The sequence below is a fragment of the Phasianus colchicus genome, chromosome 33 (assembly GCF_987193195.1).
Source record: "Phasianus colchicus chromosome 33, bPhaCol1.hap1.1, whole genome shotgun sequence".
Lineage (NCBI taxonomy): Eukaryota > Metazoa > Chordata > Aves > Galliformes > Phasianidae > Phasianus > Phasianus colchicus.
Genome location: NC_143468.1, coordinates 955384 through 974527, shown reverse-complemented (window position 1 = coordinate 974527; position 19144 = coordinate 955384). Strand labels below are relative to the sequence as shown.

Below are 19144 nucleotides of genomic sequence, written 5' to 3'. Positions count from 1 at the left end.
TTGCACGAGGATGTGCATTGCACGGGGGAGTAGCTATGCCTTGCACATGGACTGGTGGAGCACAGGGGGGTAATGGTGCATTGCACAAGGACCTGCATTGCACAGGAGAATGACTGTGCATTGCACGTGGATTGGTGGTGTGTGGCGGGTTGTGATGGTGCGTTGCACAAAGACCTGCATTGCACAGGGACGAGTGACCACACATTGCACACGGACTGTTGGCACGCGGGGTGGAGGAGGACACACATTCCATCACACTTTCCAAGAGCCAGCTGCACATGGGTTCATCACCGTGCAAACGCAGAAGGGCCAGCAATGCATGGGGGGTGGGGGGAGGAGACGTGAGCAGTCGTTGCACAAGGCCAGCGGTGCAGGAGGGTGTGGAGGTGCGTTGCACAAAGGGCTGCGTTGCATAGGGACTGGGATGGACAGACAGATGGACACACACACACATATCGGTGCATTTGGTTTGGCACTTGGGCCAGAGGAATCCCAGGCATCCATACAGACTGGAAGGAGTGGTCCTTGAGAGCAGCCCTGCAGAAAAGGACCTGGGGGTCCTGGGGGGTGAAAAGCTGAACACGAGCCAGCAGGGTGTCCTTGCGGCTCGGGAAGCGAATGGGATCCTGGGCTCCATCAGCAGAGGGGTGGCCAGCAGGGACAGGGAGGTGATTGTCCCCCTCTGCTCTGCTCTCGTGAGGCCCCGTCTGCAGCACTGCAGAGCCCCCAGGACAAGAAGGACGGGGAGCTGCTGGAGAGGGGCCAGAGGAGCCACGAAGATGAGCAGGGCTGCAGCACCTCCCTATGAGGACAGGCTGAGGGAGCTGGGCTTGTTCAGCCTGCAGAAAAGAAGCTGCGGGGTGAATCATTGCAGCCTTCAGCACCTCAAGGGAGCCTGCAGACAGGAGGGGAGTCAGCTCTTGGGAAGGGTTGATAACTGCAGAACGAGGGGAAATGGTTTGGAGTTGAGGGAGGGCAGACTGAGGTTGGATGTCAGGGGGAAGTTGTTTGCTGTGAGAGCGGTGAGATGCTGGAACAGCTGCCCAGAGAGGCTGTGGATGCCCCGTCCATCCCTGAGGTGTTGAAGGGCAGGTTGGATGGGGCCCTGGGCAGCCTGGGCTGCTGTGAAATCACAGAATCACAGAATCACTAAGGTTGGAAAAGACCTATAAGATCATCCAGTCCAACCATCCACCTATCACCAATGGTTCTCGCTAAACCATATCCCTCAACACAACATCCAAACGTTCCTTGAACACCTCCAGGGAAGGGGACTCCACCACCTCCCTGGGCAGCCCATTCCAGTGCCTGACCACCCTTTCAGAGAGAATCTCCCCTGGCGCAGCTTGAAGCCATTCCCTGTAGTCCTATCACCAGTTACACGAGAGAAGAGGCCGACCCCCAGCTCACTACAACCTCCCTTCAGGTAGTTATAGAGAGCAATAAGGTCTCCCCTGAGCCTCCTCTTCTCCAGACTGAACAATCCCAGCTCCCTCAGCTGCTCTTCATAAGATTTGTGCTCCAGACCCCTCACCAGCTTTGTTGCCCTCCTCTGAACACGTTCCAGGGCCTCAATGTCTTTCTTGCAGTGAGGGGCCCAGAACTGGACACAGTACTCAAGGTGCGGCCTCACCAGAGCGGAAATGTGGAGGTTGGTGGCCCTGCGTGTGGCAGGGGGTTGGAGATTCGTGATCCTTGAGGTCCCTTCCAACCCAACCACTCTGTGATCCTGCGGCGCACCGCCCACGTGCCCGTCGCACACGCGGCACTGCACACTCCGCCCCCCTCCCCCCCGACCCCGGGTTTCCCGCGCCCCGCCCCGCCGGAAGTGGGCGTGGCTCCGGCGATCACGTGACGGCTCCATCCGGGCCTTTCGCCCTCTCTCTGCCTCTTGCCAAGATGGCGGCCTCAGGTGAGCGCCGCGCGGCGGCTCCGACCCCACACCGCCCCGCGGTCGCCCCAAAGCCACCCCCGAGCGGCCCTTCCCCACTCCGCTGCCCCACCGCTGCTTGGAGACGGGATCGGGTCAGGGGTTGGCGGCGTTGCGGGGGCGGCACCGCGGCTCTGCGGGGCCTTCAGGGCCGGGAGCGGCCTTCGGGCCTTGCCCCCACCCCCCCCCCACCCCACACACATACACACAGCGCCCATTGGGGGGGGGGAAGGGGACGGGCGCGGAACTGCGCAGGCGCCGAGCCGGGGGGGGTCCACGTGGGGCGCGGTGCGGGGCCGGGAGCGGCGGTGCGGGGCTGGGTGCGGGGATCGGGGACAGCCGAAGCGCTTCCGGGCGCTGCGCAACCCGGGGTGACGTGTGTGCCGTGCGGCGACAGCGTCCGGGCGGTTCTCCCAGCCTGACCAGCGTCCGTGCACGGCTGCGGATCGTGCAGTGCACCATCATCGCTTCTCTATGCGTTGCTGGGCTCTGTGCAATGCGTGGTGGCAGCGCTGCGGTGCTGGCCGTGTGCAATGCGCAGTGACATCTGGGGCCTGCTGAGCCCGTGCAGTGCATCAGCACCACCCGGTGCAGTGTTGGGACCCGTGCAGTGCACCATCATCGTGTTTGTGCAGTGCTGGGCCCTGTGCAGTGCGTGGTGCAGTGCTGTGGTGCTGGCCATGTGTAATATGCAGTGACATCTGGGCACTGCTGGTATCGTGCAGTGCACCATCATCATGTTTGTGCACTGCTGGGGGTCATTCAGTGCACCTTCATCACATCTGGACACTGCTGGGCCCTGTGCAGTACGTGGTGCAGTGCTGTGGTGCTGGCTGTGTGCAATACACAGTGACATCTGTGCAATGCTGGCCCCATGCAGTGCTCCAGCACCACCCCATGCACTGCTACAAACTGTACAATGCACCATCATCAGAATTTGTACAGTGCTGGGCCCTGTGCAGTGTGTGGTACAGTGCTGTGGTGCTGGTCTTATGCAATGTGTAGTGGCATCTGGGCACTCCTGGCATCGTGGAGTGCACCATCATCACATTTGTGCAGGGCTGGGTTCTGTGCAGTGCATGGTGGCAGTGCTGTGGTGCTGTCCACGTACAATGCACAGTGCCATCTGGGCCCTGCTGGCCCCACACAGTGCACCAACACCACCCTGTGCACTGCTATGCTGTGTGCAGTGCTGATGGCAGTACTGGTGCTGGCCTTCTACAGTGTGCAGTGACATCTGGGCACTGCTGGCATCATGCAGTGCACCAACACCAGCGTGCACTGCTGGGACTCGTGCAGTGCACCACCATTGCTTCTCTGTGCATTGCTGGGACATGTGCACTGTGTGGTGGCAGTGCTGTGGTGCTGGCTTTATGCACTGTGCAGTGACATCTGGACATGCCTGGCATAATGCAGTGCACCTTCATCACATCTGTACACTGCTGGGCTCTGTGCAGTGTGTGGTGTAGCACAGTGGTGCTTGCCTTACATAATGCACAGTGACATTTGGGCACTGTAGGCACGATGCAGTGCATCAACACCACCCCATGCACTGCTGGGACTCGTGCAGTGCACCATCATCATGTTTGTGTGCTGCTGGGCTCTGTTCTTGATGGCAGTGCTGTGGTGCTGGCCCTGTGCAGTGTGCAGTCAGCATGCTGGTTTTGTTGACTCCCATGCTGGTTCTGGGGAGCTCTGTGTGATTTTGGGGAGCTCTGCATGTTTTTGGATGTCTCCATGTGCTTTTGCTGGTCCCCCATGTTGGTTTTGGGGAGCTCTGTGTCAGTTTTGGTGATCTCTGTGCTGGTGTTAGAGACCTCTTCATGTTTCTGGGGAGCTCTGTGAGATTTTGGCGTTCTCAACATGTTTTTAGGCATCTTTATGTGCTTTTGGTGACCCTCTGTGCCAGTTTTGGCAACCCCTGTGCCAATTTTGGGGATCCTTGTGCCAGGTTTGATGACTCCTGTGCCAGTTTTGGTGACCCCGAGCTGATTTTGGGGAACTGTGTGCGATTTTGGCAACCTCTATGCTGATCTTGAGAAGCTCTGCCAAGTTTGGAACCGTGCCAGTTTTGATGATCCCGTGCCCATTTTGGTGACCCCTATGTTAGTTTTGGTGACCTCCGTGCCTATTCCGATGAGCTCTACACCTGATTTGGTGACACCCATGCCATTTTGGCAGAGCTCCTCACTGACTTGGGGCAGCTGTGTGTGAATGCAGAGAACTCCGCATGCTTCTCTTGACCCCTACCCCCCCTCCCCACATCCCACTGCCAGTGGGAGGGGGGTTGTGGGGTACAGACAGAGCCCTGGTGCCAATCTGGCCACCCCCCCCACCCCGCAGCAGCCAAGAAGAAGAACAAGAAGGGGAAGACCCTGACCCTGACTGACTTCCTGGCGGAGGATGGCGGCAGCGGTGCGCCCACCTACATCCCCAAGCCAGTCAGCTGGGCCGATGAGACCGATGACCTGGACGGCGACGGTAGGGGTGAGAGCGAGCCTAGGGCAGCTAATGTCTGTTTTGGGGGGCTACTGTCCATGTTGAGGGGCCACAGTCTGTGTGGGGTGACCACCCTCTCTGTGGGGTGGTCACTGTTGGCGTGGGGCGGGCACTGTGTATAAAGTGGCCACGATCTGCACGATGTGTCTACCACCTGCAGCACATGGCCACCATCTAGATGATGTGGCCACCACCTCTAGTCCATGGCCACCACCTCCCTGCTCTGGCCAACTGTGCAGCCCATAGCCACCACCTTCACACTGTGCCCCCCCCCTACAGTTCATGACCACCACCTCCACGTGGTGGCCACCCCCTTTAGCCCATGGCCACCACCTCCACGCCGTGGCCACTCCCTTCTGCTTTTGGCCACCACCTACACAATGTGACCATCACCTACACAACGTGACCATCCTTACATGATGTGCCACCACCTCCACAAAGTGGCCACCCCCTGCAGCCCATGGCCACCTCCTGCAGCACACGACCACCACCTCCACATGGTGGCCATCCCCCTTTAGCCCATGGCACCACCCCCATGCTGTGGCCACTCCCTGCTGCTCTTGGCCACCACCTACATGATGTGACCATCACCTACATGATGTGGCCACTACCTCCATACAGTGGCCACACCCTGCAGCCTATGGCCACCACCTCCATGCTGTGACCACTCCCTGCTGCTCTTGGCCACCACCTACATGATGTGACCATCACCTACATGATGTGGCCACTACCTCCATACAGTGGCCACACCCTGCAGCCTATGGCCACCACCTCCACACTGTAGCCACCCCCTGCAGCCCGTGGCCACCTCCTGCAGCACATGACCACCACATCCACGTGGTGGCCACCCCCTTTAGCTCATGGCCACAACCCCCATGGTGTCAGCATGCCCTGCAGCCCATGGCCACCACCTCCATGCTGTGGCCAACCCCTGCTGCTCTTAGCCACCGCTTCCAAACCGTGGCCATTCCCTGCTGCTCTTGGCACCATCTACACAACGTGACCATCACCTACATGATGTGGCCACCACCTCCACACAGTGGCCACCCCGTGCAGCACACGACCACCACCTCCACATGGTGGCCACCTCCTTTAGCCCATGGCCACCACCTCCACGCCGTGGCCACCTCCTGCAGCCCACCCATTCTCTCCCACAGTCTCCACCGCTTGGCACAGCAACGATGATGATGTGTACCGGGCACCGCTGATCGACCGCTCGCTGCTGCCCACCGCCCCCCGCGCCGCACGTGAGCCCAACATCGACCGCAGCCGCCTGCCCAAGTGCCCGCCCTACACGGCCTTCCTGGGCAACCTGCCCTACGACGTCACCGAGGACTCCATCAAGGACTTCTTCAGGGGCCTCAATGTGAGTCACACAGGGGGCACGGGATGGTGCGGTGATCTCGGCGTGGGTTTGGTGGGATTCTGTGGTATTTTGGGAGTGGGAGTGATCGTGTTGCGTGCCATGGAAAGGTGTGTTACGGTGCTTGTAAGTGTTCACGGTGCCAAAATGGGGTGAGGGTCCTTGAAGATCATAGAGTCATGGGGTGATTGGGTTGGAAGAGTCTTTGAAGATGCTAGAATGATAGAATGGTCCTTTAAAATCGTGAAACAATGGGATGGTTGAGTTGGAAGGATCCTTCAAGATCCTAGAATGATAAAAAGGTCCTTCAAGATCATAAAAGCACGGGACTGATTGGGCTGGAGAAGTTCTTGAAGATCATAGAACCATGGGATAGTTGGGCTGCAAGGGTCCTTCGAGGTCATAGAACTGTGAGACGATTGGGTTGGAAGGGTCTTTCAAGATGATAAAACCATGGGATGGTAGGGTTAGAAGCGTCCTTGAAGATCATAAAACCATGGAATGGTTGGATTGGAAGGGTCCTGGAAGATCACAGAACCATGGGATGTGTTGAGTTGGAAGGGTCTTTGAAGATCATGGAACCATAGGATGGTTGGGTTGGAAGGGACCTTCAAGATCGTAGAGCCATTGAACCTGCTTGGGTTGGGAGGGTCCTTGAAGATCACAAAACCACAGAACCATAGAATGGATTGAGTGGAAAGAGTCCTTAAAGGTCCTTAAAGGGTTGGAAGGGTCCTTCAATATTATAGAATCAAAGAATGGCTGGGATGGAAGCATCCTGAAAGATTGTCAAACCATAGGATGGTTGAGTTGGAAGGGTCCTTACAGACCATCTGATGGCTTTGGGTTCTACTGAACGGATAAAATGGTAGATAAAATGGATAAAATGGCGACCCCCAGGGATAGCAGTGAGCCACGTGCTCACAGACAACCCCATGATTTTGCTTCTGACCACAGGACAGTGGCCCTAACGCGTTCTTTCCTCCTCCTCCTCCTTCTTCCCCACAGATCAGTGCTGTGCGCTTGCCGCGGGAGCCCACCAACCCCGAGAGGTTGAAAGGTTTTGGCTATGCTGAGTTTGAAGACATCGACTCCTTGTTTCAGGCACTGAGCCTCAATGAGGAGGTGAGCACAGGACCCCAAACATCAGCAGCAGGGTGGGCTCTGCATACCCTAAGAGGCATCAAAGTGGCACCACCAAGTGTGGACCTCTCTGGGGCCAGCGGAACTGTGGGGGGAGGGATGAAATGGGGCAGAACATTGCCTTTAGGGCCCCCAGGAGAGCAGAACGTTGCCTTCGGTGTGCCCAGAAGAACAGCACATTGCCTTTAGGGCCACCAGGAGAGCAGAACTTTGCCTTTAGGGTTTCCAGGAGAGCAGAACTTTGCCTTTAGAATCCCTAGAAGAGCAGACCTTTGGCTTTTTCGTTCTCCAGGAGAGCCTCCAGGTGCACAAGCTGCCTGCTCTGTGCTCAAGCATCACCCCAACATTCGCTCTCACCGATATCTTGGGGTTGGGGCTAATATTTAGAGTTTGGGGTTGATTCCTGGGGACTGATTCCTCGCTTTTTTTCTTTTTTTTTTCTCTCTAGTCTCTAGGAAACAGAAGGATACGAGTGGATGTTGCTGACCAAGCTCAGGATAAAGGTGAGTTCCTAGGGCTCAGCCAGGTTTGCATGCAGCCCGGCTGTGCTCCACTGAACATCCACTGCCTGTTTGGGTCAGAAACTCCGAATTTGGAGTCTTTTGGGATGAAGGCTGGAGTGGAGGCTGGTTTAGGGAACAGCAGGGGCTCAGCAGTGGGGAACCTACCAAACTGTCCCCACATCAATGTCCCTGTCACACAGTGGCACAGCACTGTGTGGTTCCAGAGCGTCAGTGCTCCCTGCCACATGCAGGTCACTACACTGCGCTCTGTCCCCAGTCCCAATCTCATGCTCTCCCACTTCCCCTCCCCTTCCCTTTCCTGTTTCCCTTTTACCTTTCCCCTTTCCTTTCCCTTTCCTGTTCCCCATCCCCTTCGAACTTCCCCATTCCCTATTCTCTTCCCCTTTCCCTTTTCCCTTCCTCTTTTTCCTCTTTTCCTTTCCCCCTTTCTTTTTCCTCTTTTCCCCCTCCTTCTCCTTTCCCTTTCCCTGTTCTCTTTCCCCTTTCCTTTCCTCTTTCCCCATTCCCCCTTCCCTTCCCTTCTCTTTTCTTTCTCTCCTTTTCCCCCTTCCCTTTTCTCTTCCCCTTTCCCTCTTTCCTTTTCTTTTCCTCTTTTCCCTCTCCTTCCCCTTTCCCACTTCCCTGTTCTCTTCCCCATTTCCCTTCCACCTTTCCCATCCCCCCCTCCTTTACTCTTCTTTTCTCTTTCTTTCCTTTTCCCCCTTCCCTTTTCTCATCCCCTTTCCCTTTTCCCTTTCTTTTCCCCTTCCCCATTCCATCCCTCAGACCGGGACGATCGCTGCTTTGGACGGGACCGTGACCGTTTCCGGGACTCAGAGAGGTTTGAGAGCGACTGGCGCGCCCGTCCCGCCGCCTCCGACAGCTTCGATGATTTCCCACCACGCCGCGGGGACGACGCCTTCGGGGACAGTGAGTCAGGGTCGACACGGGTACAAAGACCTGTGGACATGGGGTAGTGTGAGCCCTGACCCCACCTGTCGGCCCCATCCTGCAGGGTATCGGGATCGCTACGACGATCGGTATCGCGATGGCCCGCGGCGCGACATGGACCGCGGCTTCGGCGGCAGAGATCGCTACGATGACCGCAGCAGAGACTACGACCGGGGTGAGGCAGTGCTGCCACGTGGGGATGGGAGTAGGAGTATGGGGGAATCCCAACAGCAGGGAAAAACCCAGTGTCTGAGAGCTAATCCCAGTATTGCAGAGTGAATCCCAATAGCTGAGGACAAATCCTGATATCTGAGGGTGAATCCCAATAGCTGAGGGTGAATCTCAACACCTGAGAGTTAATCCCAATATTTGAGAGTGCATCAAAATACCTGATGTTAATCCCAGTGTTTGAGGGTGAATCCCAACATCTGAGAATGAATCCAAATTCCCAAGAGTGAATCACAGTATCTGAGAGTTAATGATAATATTTGAGGCTGAATCCCGATAGCTGAGGATGAATGCCAACACCTGAGAGTTAATCCCACCATCTGAGAGTGAGTCCCAAGAGCTGAAGGTGAATCCCAATAGCTGAGGGTGAATCTCAACACATTAGAGTTAATCCCAATATTTGAGAGTGAATCCAAATACCTGGGAATTAATCCCAACACCTAAGGGTGAATCCCAGTATCTGAGATTGATTCCCAGTATTTGAGGCTGAGTCCTAACATCTGAGGGTGAATCCTTGTATCTGAGAGTTAATCCCAGCAGCTGAGGCTGAATCCTGTGTTTGAGGGTGAATCCAAATACCTGAGAATGAATCCAAATAACTGAGGGTGAGTCCTTATATGTGAGAGTTAATCCCAACATCTGAGAGTGATTCCCAACAGCTGAGGGTGAACCCTATGTTTGAGGGTGAATCCCAGTATCTGAGAGTTAATCCCAACATCTGAGGATGAGTCCTTGTATCTGAGGTTGATTCCCATTACCTTCGGGTGAATCCCAATAGCTGAGGGTGAATCCTAATATCTGAGACTGAGTCCTTGTATCTGAGATTGAATCCCAAAAGCTGAGGCTGAATCCCAATAGCTAAGAGTTAATCCCAAAAGCTGAGGCTTCCCAATAGCTGAGGCTGAATCCCATTACCTGTGAGTAAATCCCAGTAGCTGAGCATGAATCCTAATATCTGAGGGTGAATCCCAACACCTGAGGCTGAATCCCATTACCTGTGAGTAAATCCCAATAGCTGAGAGTGAATCCTAATATCTGAGAATGAGTCCTCGTATCTGAGGCTGAATCCCAATATCTGAGGGTGAATCCTAATACCTGAGGATGAATCCCAATAGCTGAGGCCGAATCCCAATAGCTGAGGCCAAATCCCAATAAGCTGAGGCTGAATCCCATTACCTGCGGGTAAATCCCAATAGCTGAGAGTGAATCCTAATATCTGAGAATGAGTCCTTGTATCTGAGGCTGAATCCCAATATCTGAGGGTGAATCCCAACACCTGAGGCTTAATCCCAATAGCTGAGGCTAAATCCCAATAAGCTGAGGCTGAATCCCATTCCCTGCGGGTAAATCCCAATAGCTGAGGGTGACTCCCAGCAGCTGTGGGTGAAGTCCCCGCACTGCGGGCGCAGGGGGGCTGAGCTCTGCACCCCCCAGGCTACAACTCGCGCATCGGCAGCGGCCGGAGGGCCTTCGGCAGTGGCTACCGTCGCGACGACGATTTCCGGGGCGGCAGCGACCGCTACGAGGAGCGCTACGAACGGCGCGACGACCGCATGGAGCGTTGGGGAGGGAGAGAGGAATACGGGAGGGATGAGTTCCGGCGTGAAGAGAGGGGTAATGGGAAGGGGGGAATTGGAGGGTGAGGGGTGGAGGGGTGGGATTTGGGGTGGGGGGTTGGACGGGGGTGCAGGGTTGGGGGTGTGGGGTGGGATGTGGGGTGTGGGATAGGGGTATTGGGGGATTTAGGGGATGGGGTTGGGGTTCAGGTTGGGATGGGATGGGGGGTGGAGGGGATGCGGGATGGGGGGTATGGGATGGGGGTGAGGGGGATATAGGGGATGGGGTTGGGATGGGGGGTGTAGAGGGATGCAGAATGTGGGGTATGGGGTGGGATGTAGGGTATGGGATGGGGGTGTAGAAGGATTTAGGATGTGGGGTATGGGATGGGGTGTGGGATGGGGAGTGTAAGGGGATGCAGAATGTGGGGTATGGGGTATGGGTTGGGGGCTGTAGGGGCTTGCAGGATGATGGGTATGGGGTGGGGTGTGGGGTATGGAATGGGGGGCGTTGGGGTATTTCAGATGGTGTGATTTGGGGTATGGGCTGTTGGATGGGGAGGTGTAGGGGAATGCAGGATGTGGGATTCAGGATATGTGGGGTGCAAGAAGCAGATGGCCGATGCAGGATGGAGCACATGGGTGGAGAGCTGTGGGATGCGTTGTGTACGGGATGTGGGGATGCAGGACACCCCCCAGCCCCACGTGCCATCCCCCCAGGCCCCACGCAGCGCCCAAAGCTGAACCTGAAGCCGCGCAGCGCTCCGAAGGAGGAGGAGAGCACAGCGGCCCCTGCACCGCAGTCCAGCCGCGCCGCCTCCATCTTTGGGGGGGCCAAACCCGTGGACACGGCCGCCCGCGAGCGTGAGGTGGAGGAGAGGCTGCAGAAGGAACAGGAGAAGCTGCAGCGGCAGCTAGAGGACGACAAGAGGCTGGAGCGGCGGCCCAGGGAGCGGTGGGGAGACGCAGCATTGGGGACGTGGGGCGGGGGTACAGCTCTGCAGGGTGCCACGCTGAGCCCCGTCCCCCTGTTCACCCCCCACCTCCAGGTACCCCAGCAGCCGCAGTGAGGACAACCCCGAGCGGTCACGAACAGGCAGCGAGTCCTCACAGAGCGGAGCTGCAGGACCCCCTGGCACCACCGCCGGCACCGGTCCCACCGGCAGGAGTAGGTGTCGGGTGGGGGTCTGGGGATGGGGGGGTGCAGGTAGGGCTCATCCCCAGCCCTGCCCACCGTTATGTGCCCCCCTGCAGCCACAAGGAGGAGGGAGAGTGAGAAGTCAGTGGAGGGCGATGCGTGCGGCCGCGAGGAGGAGGGCCGTGAGGAGAAGCAGCCACTGAAGGTGATGCCCGCGCCGCCCCCCAAGGAGAACGCGTGGGCCAAGCGCAGCAGCAGCACCGCCGGGCGCTCCCCAGGCTCTGACTCTGAGCAGCACTCACCCAGCAGGTGAGGGGTGATGGATGATGCGGGGCTTGGCATGGGGCTGGGAGCCCTGGGTCTTCCCCTTGCAGAGACTGGGGGGGCAGAAACCCAAATCTTCCCCTGCAAAGTTGGCGTGGGGCTCGATCTTCCCAAATCAGTTCCCTGTAACATTTGTCTGAGGTCAGTATCCTCAAATGGTTCTTCAGTGAGGTTGGTGTGGGGCTGAATCCCAAATTGTTCCCCCTCAGGTTGTTGCTAGGACAGAACCCCCAAAATTAATCCCCTGTGAGATTGTTGTGGGACTGAAATCCCAAAACCATTCCCCTATATGGCTGATGCAGAGACTGATCACCCCCCACATTCTGATCCATGGTTGACCCCCATATCTGAAATCCATTATCTTATCCCAATGGCCAACCTCAATGGCTCACCCCAGTGACCAACACCCCAATAGCCAACCCAATGGTGGACCCCCATATCTGACCCCAATAGCCAACCCCAGTGATTAAGCCCTATATCTGACCCCAGTGGCCAACCCAATGCCTGACCCCACACCTGTCCCCCTCTCTGACCTCCATCTGACCCCATTCTGACCCCGCTGTGACCCTTTGTCCTCCCAGCAGCCAGATGGCTTCCCGCCCGCCTGCAGAGAATGGGGCCACCCCAAGGAGCACCCACCGGAGAGGTGAGGGGGGCAGGCGGTGGGGTGGGGGGCAGAACTGTCCTCTTGGTGGCACTGGGGGCATGGTGGCTTTAGGTTGGGTGGGCACAGTGTCCTCAGCACATGATTGTGTCCCCTCCCCAGGGGATGAGAACAAGCCAGATGGGGGCCGGGATGGCCCGAAGGCACGCAGTGGGAGCTCGGCCGAGAGGTGAGTGCCGCTCGTTAGGGTTAACGGGGGGATGCTGCCCTGCCTCACCCCACTCAGTGTCCTCTCCATTCCTCCCCAGGAAAGACGGCCGCAAGGAGCATGAGGCAAGAGCTGCGCCTGAGCCAAAGAGACTGGAGGACAGCCCAGCCCCCGTGAGTGGCATGGGTGAACCTGACCCACCTGGGGGTGACGCCAGTGGGTCCTGACTGGACTTGGGTGTGACCCCAGAGGGATTGAATGGGACCTGGGTCTGATGCATTAGCATCAGGTCTCATTAGCAACCTGACGGGACCTGGGTGTGACCCCAGTAGGACCTGACAGGACGTAGGTGTGACCCCCAGTGGGACCGGACAGGACCTGGGTGTGACCCCAGTGGGATTGGGTGAGACATGGGTCTGATGCATTAGCATCATGTCCCATTAAGGGAGTGACCCCAGTGGGACCTGACGGGACCTGGGTGTGACCCCAGTGGGATTGGGTGGGACCTGGGTGTGACCTCAGTAGGACCTGATGGGACCTGGATGTGACCCAGTGGGATTGGATGGGACTGGGGGCAGTGCCACACTCCGGCTGAGCAGTGGGGCACAGCCCTAGACTTTGGAGTCTGGGGGCTGTATGGGGTTTTCTATGGACTTGGGGCTTTGGAGACCTGTAGGGCTTTGGGGCTTTTTGCAGGTTGGGGGCTATTGGGGGTGGGTTTGCCTGGTTGTGGGGCAGGGCCCAGCCCCACAGCGCTGGCATTCCACCCCATAGTTCAGCCACGCCAGCAAGTATGCAGCGCTGTCAGTGGATGGCGAGGAGGAGGAGTGCGGCGAGTGAAGGCCGTCCCCAACCCCAACACCGAAATGGAACAGAAAACCCAGCGCCGCCCTGCCGAAATCAAGCCAAGAATCAGCATAAGGAAAGGAAAAAAAGGAGGAAAACCAATATTGCCAGGCCCTGCCGCTCCGCCCTGCTTCGTTTGGGTTTTTTTTTGGGGGGGGGTTGGGGGTCTTTGGGGGGGTCTGGCCTCAAATCTGCTCCCCATCTCCCTCCCTGCCCTGTTGCTGTTGGGGTGGGAGTGCTGTGGGGTGTGGGGCTGTGCGGCACTGGGCGCCGTTGGGTTTTCTGTTGATTTCCTCCAATAAAGGTGATCGGAACGGCCGCACCAGCACTGCGTGGTGGGGGGCACCCGGGGGTCTTCACATCCTCACCCCATCCCATCCTGTTCTCATCCATACCCCAAAACCATGCCATCCTCATCCCAGTTCTCATCTGTCCCAGTCCCATCCCATCCCTGTCACATTCCCATTCCCTACCCCATTCCAATCCCAAATCCCACCCCCACCCTAATCCCATCCCCATCCCTATCCATCCCCCCTTCCCTATCATCCCTGTCCTCATCACCATCTCAATCCCAGTCGCATCCCATCCCTGTCACATTCCTGTTCCCATTCCAATCCCCACCCTCATCCTATCCGACCCCAATCCCATCCCTATTCCAGTTGCACATCCCAAACACAGCTTCCCTTAGTGGAAGCACATGGGGACACCTGGAAATGGGGAAACCCCAGAAATAGGGAGATTCTACAAAGTGAGGCACTTCCTAACTGGGGACACCCCAAAAGCGGGGACTCCTCCTTGTGGGGCAGATGATTTCTGGGCCCCAGAGGTCCCTGTATCACTTATGCTCGGACCCCCAAAGTATGTCTGCGCCGCCCCCCCGCCCCCCGTTTACCCCATAGGCTTCCCAATGTGCTTGCTTGAGCCTGTGCGCATGCGTAATACCGCCTGGCGGACCAAAGACCATAGAGGTTGGCGGAACTGTGGTGCAGAGCGGTTAGAGCTGTTTGCGCATGTGTGCTACAGCCTGGAGGACCAAATAAGCATAGAGATTGGAGGACTGGGAGCGCAGAGCGGTTAAAGCAAACGGACTCCATTTCCGCATTTCCCTGCGCATGCGCAGTACAATCGCGAGCCCTATTACCATAGATATTGGCGAATTGACGACGGAGAGCTGTCAGAGCGGAGAGTCGCGACTTCTGTGTGTCGCGACGCTTGCATGTTAGTGACTGGATGACCGATTACCATAGAGACTCGTAGCGGGGGAGCAGAGCGACGCGCTGAGCAGCTCCAGGAGCGTTCTGCAGGGCAGTGCTGGCGCCGGGGAGGTCCGAACCGCCCTCAGCAACCCTGATCCCCTCCGTCCTATAAAACCACCAGCAGCACCGCCTCTAAAAGTTCCCTCGGCCCTAAAACCGCCACCGCCGTCACCCGGAGCTCAACCGCCCCCCGAACGCCACTCCTGCAGTTCCGCATTTTGGCCACACGGCGGCAGCAGAGACCGAGAAAAGAGCCGCGCGGCTCCGAGCGCGGCGTGGGGTTTTTCCATTTGATTTTGAAGAGCGCAAAGCTGGAAAAAAAGAAAATAGGGAAATAAATTAAATTAAATTAAATTAAATTAAATTAATTCTCCAAAGCCAGGAAATCCATGTTACGTTAAGAAAAATTACGTTTTTCTTAAATGCTTCCTTACCGAAATCTAATTACTAGGGGAATTCAGTGACAGTGGTGGAGGGATGGGGAGCGCAAGCGATGCTCAAACCCCGCTGCTTTTAGCACCCAGCAGCTCTCACCTGAGCCCAGGGAGCGACCGGGGGCACCTGGGGGAGCCCCGCCCCCACCCCAAATCCCCTCCCCTCATTTCCCTCCCGTTGCTCCTCACTCCCGCATCCCCCGGCCGGGGCGGAGCCGCCGCTCGCTGTCAATCCGCAATCCCCGGCGGCCGCCTCTTCCCGCAGCCGCGATGAATCGCGATTTCTCCCCACCCCGGGACCGCACCCTCGATTCTCCGCCGGTTCCCGCTGACGGGCGTTCGGCGGAGCGCAGCGCGGAGCGGACGGAGTTGGCGGCTCTGAACGATCGTTTCGCCGCTTTTCTGGAGAGGGTGCGGGCGTTGGAGCGGCAGAACGGAGCCCTTCGCACAGCCATCGGTCGCGCCGCCGCCGCTCCCCGCGCTGCGGGGTTGGTGCGGGGAGAGCTGCGGGGGCTGCGGGAGCGGCTGCAGCGCCTCGGCCGGGAGAGGGAACGGCTGCAGGGAGAGCGCGATGGGCTCGCGGCGGAGCTGCAGGGGCTGCGGCGGCGGTGCGCGGCGGGAGGAGAAACGGAGGGGGTGTGATGGGAGGGGTAGACCGAAATGTATAGGGGAGGGAGCGGGAGTGATGTGATGTGAGGACCGGGATGCGATGGGGAAGGAGGGGTGGGCGCACTGAAATGTGTAGTGGGGAGAGCGAGAGTGAGTTAACCGGGATGTGCTGGGGAGGGGCTGGGAGTGATCCAGGATTGGGGACCGTGGGGTGAACCGGAATGTACGGCGGTGGGGACCGGGAGCCGTTGGGGTTGAGGAGGATCTGGAATGGAGACTGTGGGATGAACGGGGATGTGCTGAGGAGGGACTGGGTGTGGTCTGGGGGTAGGAACTGGAGATGAATGGGATAGGGTCTAGGAAGTGCAGCGGAGGTCATAATAGGGATGGGCAGCAGGGGATGCTGGGGACGGATCTAGGATGCATTGGGATGTACTGGGGGTGGGGAATAGGAAATGCAGTGGGGGTCACAGAGATGGAGATTGAGATGCACTGGGATGGGAAGCAGGAAATATACTGGGGCCATAGGGATGGGCAGTGAGGAATGAAATGGGGTGTGTTGCAAAGGGATAGGGCTTGGGGACGGGGATTCCAGAATGAACCAGGACACACCAGGGAGGGGACCCGGTATGGTCCGCAGAGGGGGGGAGACAATGACAAGGGAATGGGACAGGGATGTTGGGTGAGGACTGAGATGTGTTGCAAACGACCAGGGGATGCAGGGGATGCATTTCAAAGCCCTTCCAACCCAACCACTGCCATGTGTTGGTTGCCCCCCACCTCATCAAACTGCCCAGGGTCCCATGCAGCCTGGCCTTGGGCACCTCCAGGGTGGGGAACCCACAGCTTCTCTGGGCAGCCTGTGCCAGAAACAAAGAAATTCCCCCTTATATATCCCTAAAATGGGGTTCTGTCCCCTCCCCACACACACACACTTTGACCTCCCTCCCGTTGCACCTCAGGCTGGAGGATGAGATGCAGAAGCGTGAAGATGCAGAGCAGAGCCTGGTGCTGTTCCGCAAGGTGAGATGGGGAGGGGGGGGTCCAGTGCACCCCGTGTACTTCCCACACCAATAGGCAAAGAGCTCGGGGATGCCCCATGCACTATGCCCAGGGGGTGGCCTGAAGTGTGTTGGGGGGGGAGGGGGTCCCATCCTCTTTGCAGTCCCTGCAGCTTTAGCCATTGCAGGACATGGACGATGCTACGCTGTCCCGCCTGGAGCTGGAGCACAGGATTGAGCTGCTGATGGATGAGATTGGCTTCTTGAAGAAGCTACACGAGGAGGTTGTGGGGGGATGGGGGGGTGGGGGTCCCATGTGGGGGCTGTGGTGTGATGGTGTAATGTGGGCACGTAGGAGCTGTGGGAGCTGGAGGTGAATGCACAGAGCCCACAGGCACAGGCAGGGGCACGAATGGAGCTGCAGCAGCCGGATCTGACAGCTGCACTGCGCGACATCCGCACGCAGTATGAGAGCATCACTGTCACAAACCTGCAGGAAGCCGAGGAGTGGTACAAAGCCAAGGTACCCGTGGGGGCATGCATGGGATGGGAACACCCCCACAGGGCTGACCTCTCCACATCAGCACTTGCAGTTTGCTGATGTGGGGATGATGGGGGCACCTCCACGATGCTGACCCTCTTTCTTCCCCCCGTCCCCCACGGTGCCTGCAGTTTGCTGATCTGTTGGATGCTGCCAACCGTAACTGCGAGGCGCTGCGGGTGGCCAAGCAGGAGATGAACGAATCCCAGAGGCAGATCCAGAGCCTCACCTCCGAAGTGGATGGGCTGAAGGGCATGGTGAGCACTGGCGGGTTGGGGGGTAGAGGGGAACAAGGAGTCCCCCATCACCATTCCATCTCTTTGTGTCCCCCCTCCATCCTGCAGAATGAAGCACTGCAGAGACAGATGCAGGAGATGGAGGATGAGTTTGGCACGGAGATCAGGAGCTACCAGGAGGCAATGGGGAGGCTGGAGCAGGAGATCCAGAGCATGAAGAAGGAGATGGCACGGCAGCTGCACGAGTATCAGGATCTGCTCCGTGTCAAGATGGCCCTGGACGTGGAGATCGCCACGTACCGCAAGCTGCTGAACAGTGAGGAGGGCTGGTGAGGCAGGGGGATGTCCTATGGGGAGGGCAGCACTGAGATGTGACCCTGAGCACGGGGCAGTGGATGCATCCCTTTGTGTGCTGGGAGACCGTGGGGTGCAGCATCGGGCTGTGCACAGCAGCTGTGCAGACCTCAGCCATTGGAGAGGATCCCCTTCCCATTCCCTTCTTATTGGATTGAAGTGCAAAATCAGGGTCACCTCCCCCTGCACCCCGCTGTCTCCATCCCCACTAGAACTGCAGTGAGGGGTGGCCAGGACCCCCAAGGGCTGCAGCTGTGTCCTCGTGCCCCCATCCCAAAGCTTTGTCTGGAGGGGTGGGAGAAGGGTTTTGGTGGCTTCTCCCTCCCCCAGTGCTTGATCCACCACTGAGCCCTGTGTGGAGGATGGTGCTCATCAAAACCACTGTGCTGTGGGATGGGAAGGTGAGCGCCCTGCCCTCCCCAAAGGGTCTGACCCCTCCCCAATGGAGGCCATCCCCTTTTTCTAATGAGTTAGACCCGACTAATGAAGCTGCTCCCCCCCATAGACTGGTTTAGCAATAGACATCAGTCTATCCCTTCAAGGATGAATACATTAGTTTAGCAAAAGGAATCTATGAGTGCTTGTTCTACAACTTTCCAGATTGGCTTTGCTTGGTGTGTGCACAGCCTTGTTTTCCTGACCAATCCCACTGGAGTCACAACAGACTGCTTTTATCTTTGCATCCACCAGGTGCAAGGACTTTTTTTGCTTGGATTTCACATGTATTGTTTTGGGTTATAATGCACTGAGGTAGGAAGTTATGGTGTTATGGCATAACAAGCAATAGAAACTTGCCAAACTGGGGGGATGGGGGGGAGGGGGAACAGCTTAAAGGTCCTCTAGGAGGAGGGACTGACCTCCTCCCAACCCCCCACCTCCAGAATGATTGGGTACGACCCCTCCCCGGGGGGTTGCTCCACCCTCAAATAGGTTCTGACCCCCTCCCCATGGAACTGGCCCTTCCCAGATGGGGTCTGCCCACCCCCAATGGATCTGATGTCCTTTCTCCCCCCGCAGCAGGTGGTGATGGAGTCATGCAAGGAGTGGAGCCCAAGTGATGAAGAGGCCTCCGTGGCCGCCCCCCATGCCTGTGCCTTTATTTATTGCTATTTGCTGCCGTGCTCAATGTTGTAGCAGAGCGGAGGGGGGGGTCCCGCTGCTGCCCCCCCACCTCCTCAGCCGCAAATAAAGAATGGAGCTTGGAGGAGGCGGAGTCACTGCAGGGGGCGGGGCCTTCGGGGGGCGGGTCCCCCGCTTTCCCCCAGTCTGCACACAGTCACTCTGCCCAAACCCTCCTCCCCGTGGTCCTCTGTCCTTCCTATGGTTCTCATCCATCTTCTTCCACTCTATGGTTTCCCCAACAATCCCTCTCTATGGTTCCCCCCCCCCCCCCCCCCCTCTCTATGGTTCCCCCCCCCCC

The 19144-nt window shown here is 57.9% G+C and overlaps 2 protein-coding genes across 5 annotated transcripts; both read left to right on the top strand.

The window, feature by feature from the left end:
• Positions 1–1829: 1829 nt before the first annotated feature.
• On the top strand, positions 1830–13611 carry EIF4B (eukaryotic translation initiation factor 4B). 4 transcript variants are annotated; one of them, XM_031603235.2, is made up of 15 exons: positions 1830–1912; positions 4274–4411; positions 5587–5795; positions 6801–6917; positions 7384–7438; positions 8225–8368; positions 8454–8564; positions 10052–10231; positions 10894–11128; positions 11223–11341; positions 11428–11620; positions 12217–12281; positions 12402–12468; positions 12548–12620; positions 13222–13611. In XM_031603235.2, exons 1-15 carry the CDS (start codon positions 1900–1902, stop codon positions 13285–13287), a joined length of 1785 nt encoding a protein of 594 aa, XP_031459095.2. In that variant the 5' UTR covers positions 1830–1899; the 3' UTR covers positions 13288–13611. The 4 variants fall into 4 exon arrangements, with proteins under 4 accessions (XP_031459095.2, XP_031459094.2, XP_031459096.1 ...); XM_031603234.2 differs by having other exon boundaries at positions 4274–4417; positions 12220–12281; XM_031603236.2 differs by having other exon boundaries at positions 4274–4417.
• A 1599-nt stretch (positions 13612–15210) lies between these two features.
• Positions 15211–18893, top strand: PRPH (peripherin). Its single transcript, XM_090128479.1, has 7 exons — positions 15211–15591; positions 16555–16615; positions 16782–16877; positions 16949–17116; positions 17266–17391; positions 17479–17686; positions 18742–18893. The coding sequence occupies exons 1-7, from the start codon at positions 15254–15256 to the stop codon at positions 18780–18782; spliced, it is 1038 nt and encodes a 345-aa protein (XP_089984605.1). The 5' UTR covers positions 15211–15253; the 3' UTR covers positions 18783–18893.
• Positions 18894–19144: the final 251 nt, after the last annotated feature.

Coding starts and splice junctions, on each gene's coding strand:
- EIF4B (XM_031603236.2), top strand. Junction 8,565..10,051: donor CAGCAGAGACTACGACCGGG/GTGAGGCAGTGC, acceptor TGCACCCCCCAG/GCTACAACTCGCGCATCGGC. Junction 10,232..10,893: donor GTTCCGGCGTGAAGAGAGGG/GTAATGGGAAGG, acceptor CCATCCCCCCAG/GCCCCACGCAGCGCCCAAAG.
- PRPH (XM_090128479.1), top strand. CDS start 15,254: ATGAATCGCGATTTCTCCCCACCCCGGGACCGCACCCTCGATTCTCCG. Junction 15,592..16,554: donor CTGCAGGGGCTGCGGCGGCG/GTGCGCGGCGGG, acceptor GTTGCACCTCAG/GCTGGAGGATGAGATGCAGA. Junction 17,392..17,478: donor TGGATGGGCTGAAGGGCATG/GTGAGCACTGGC, acceptor TCCATCCTGCAG/AATGAAGCACTGCAGAGACA.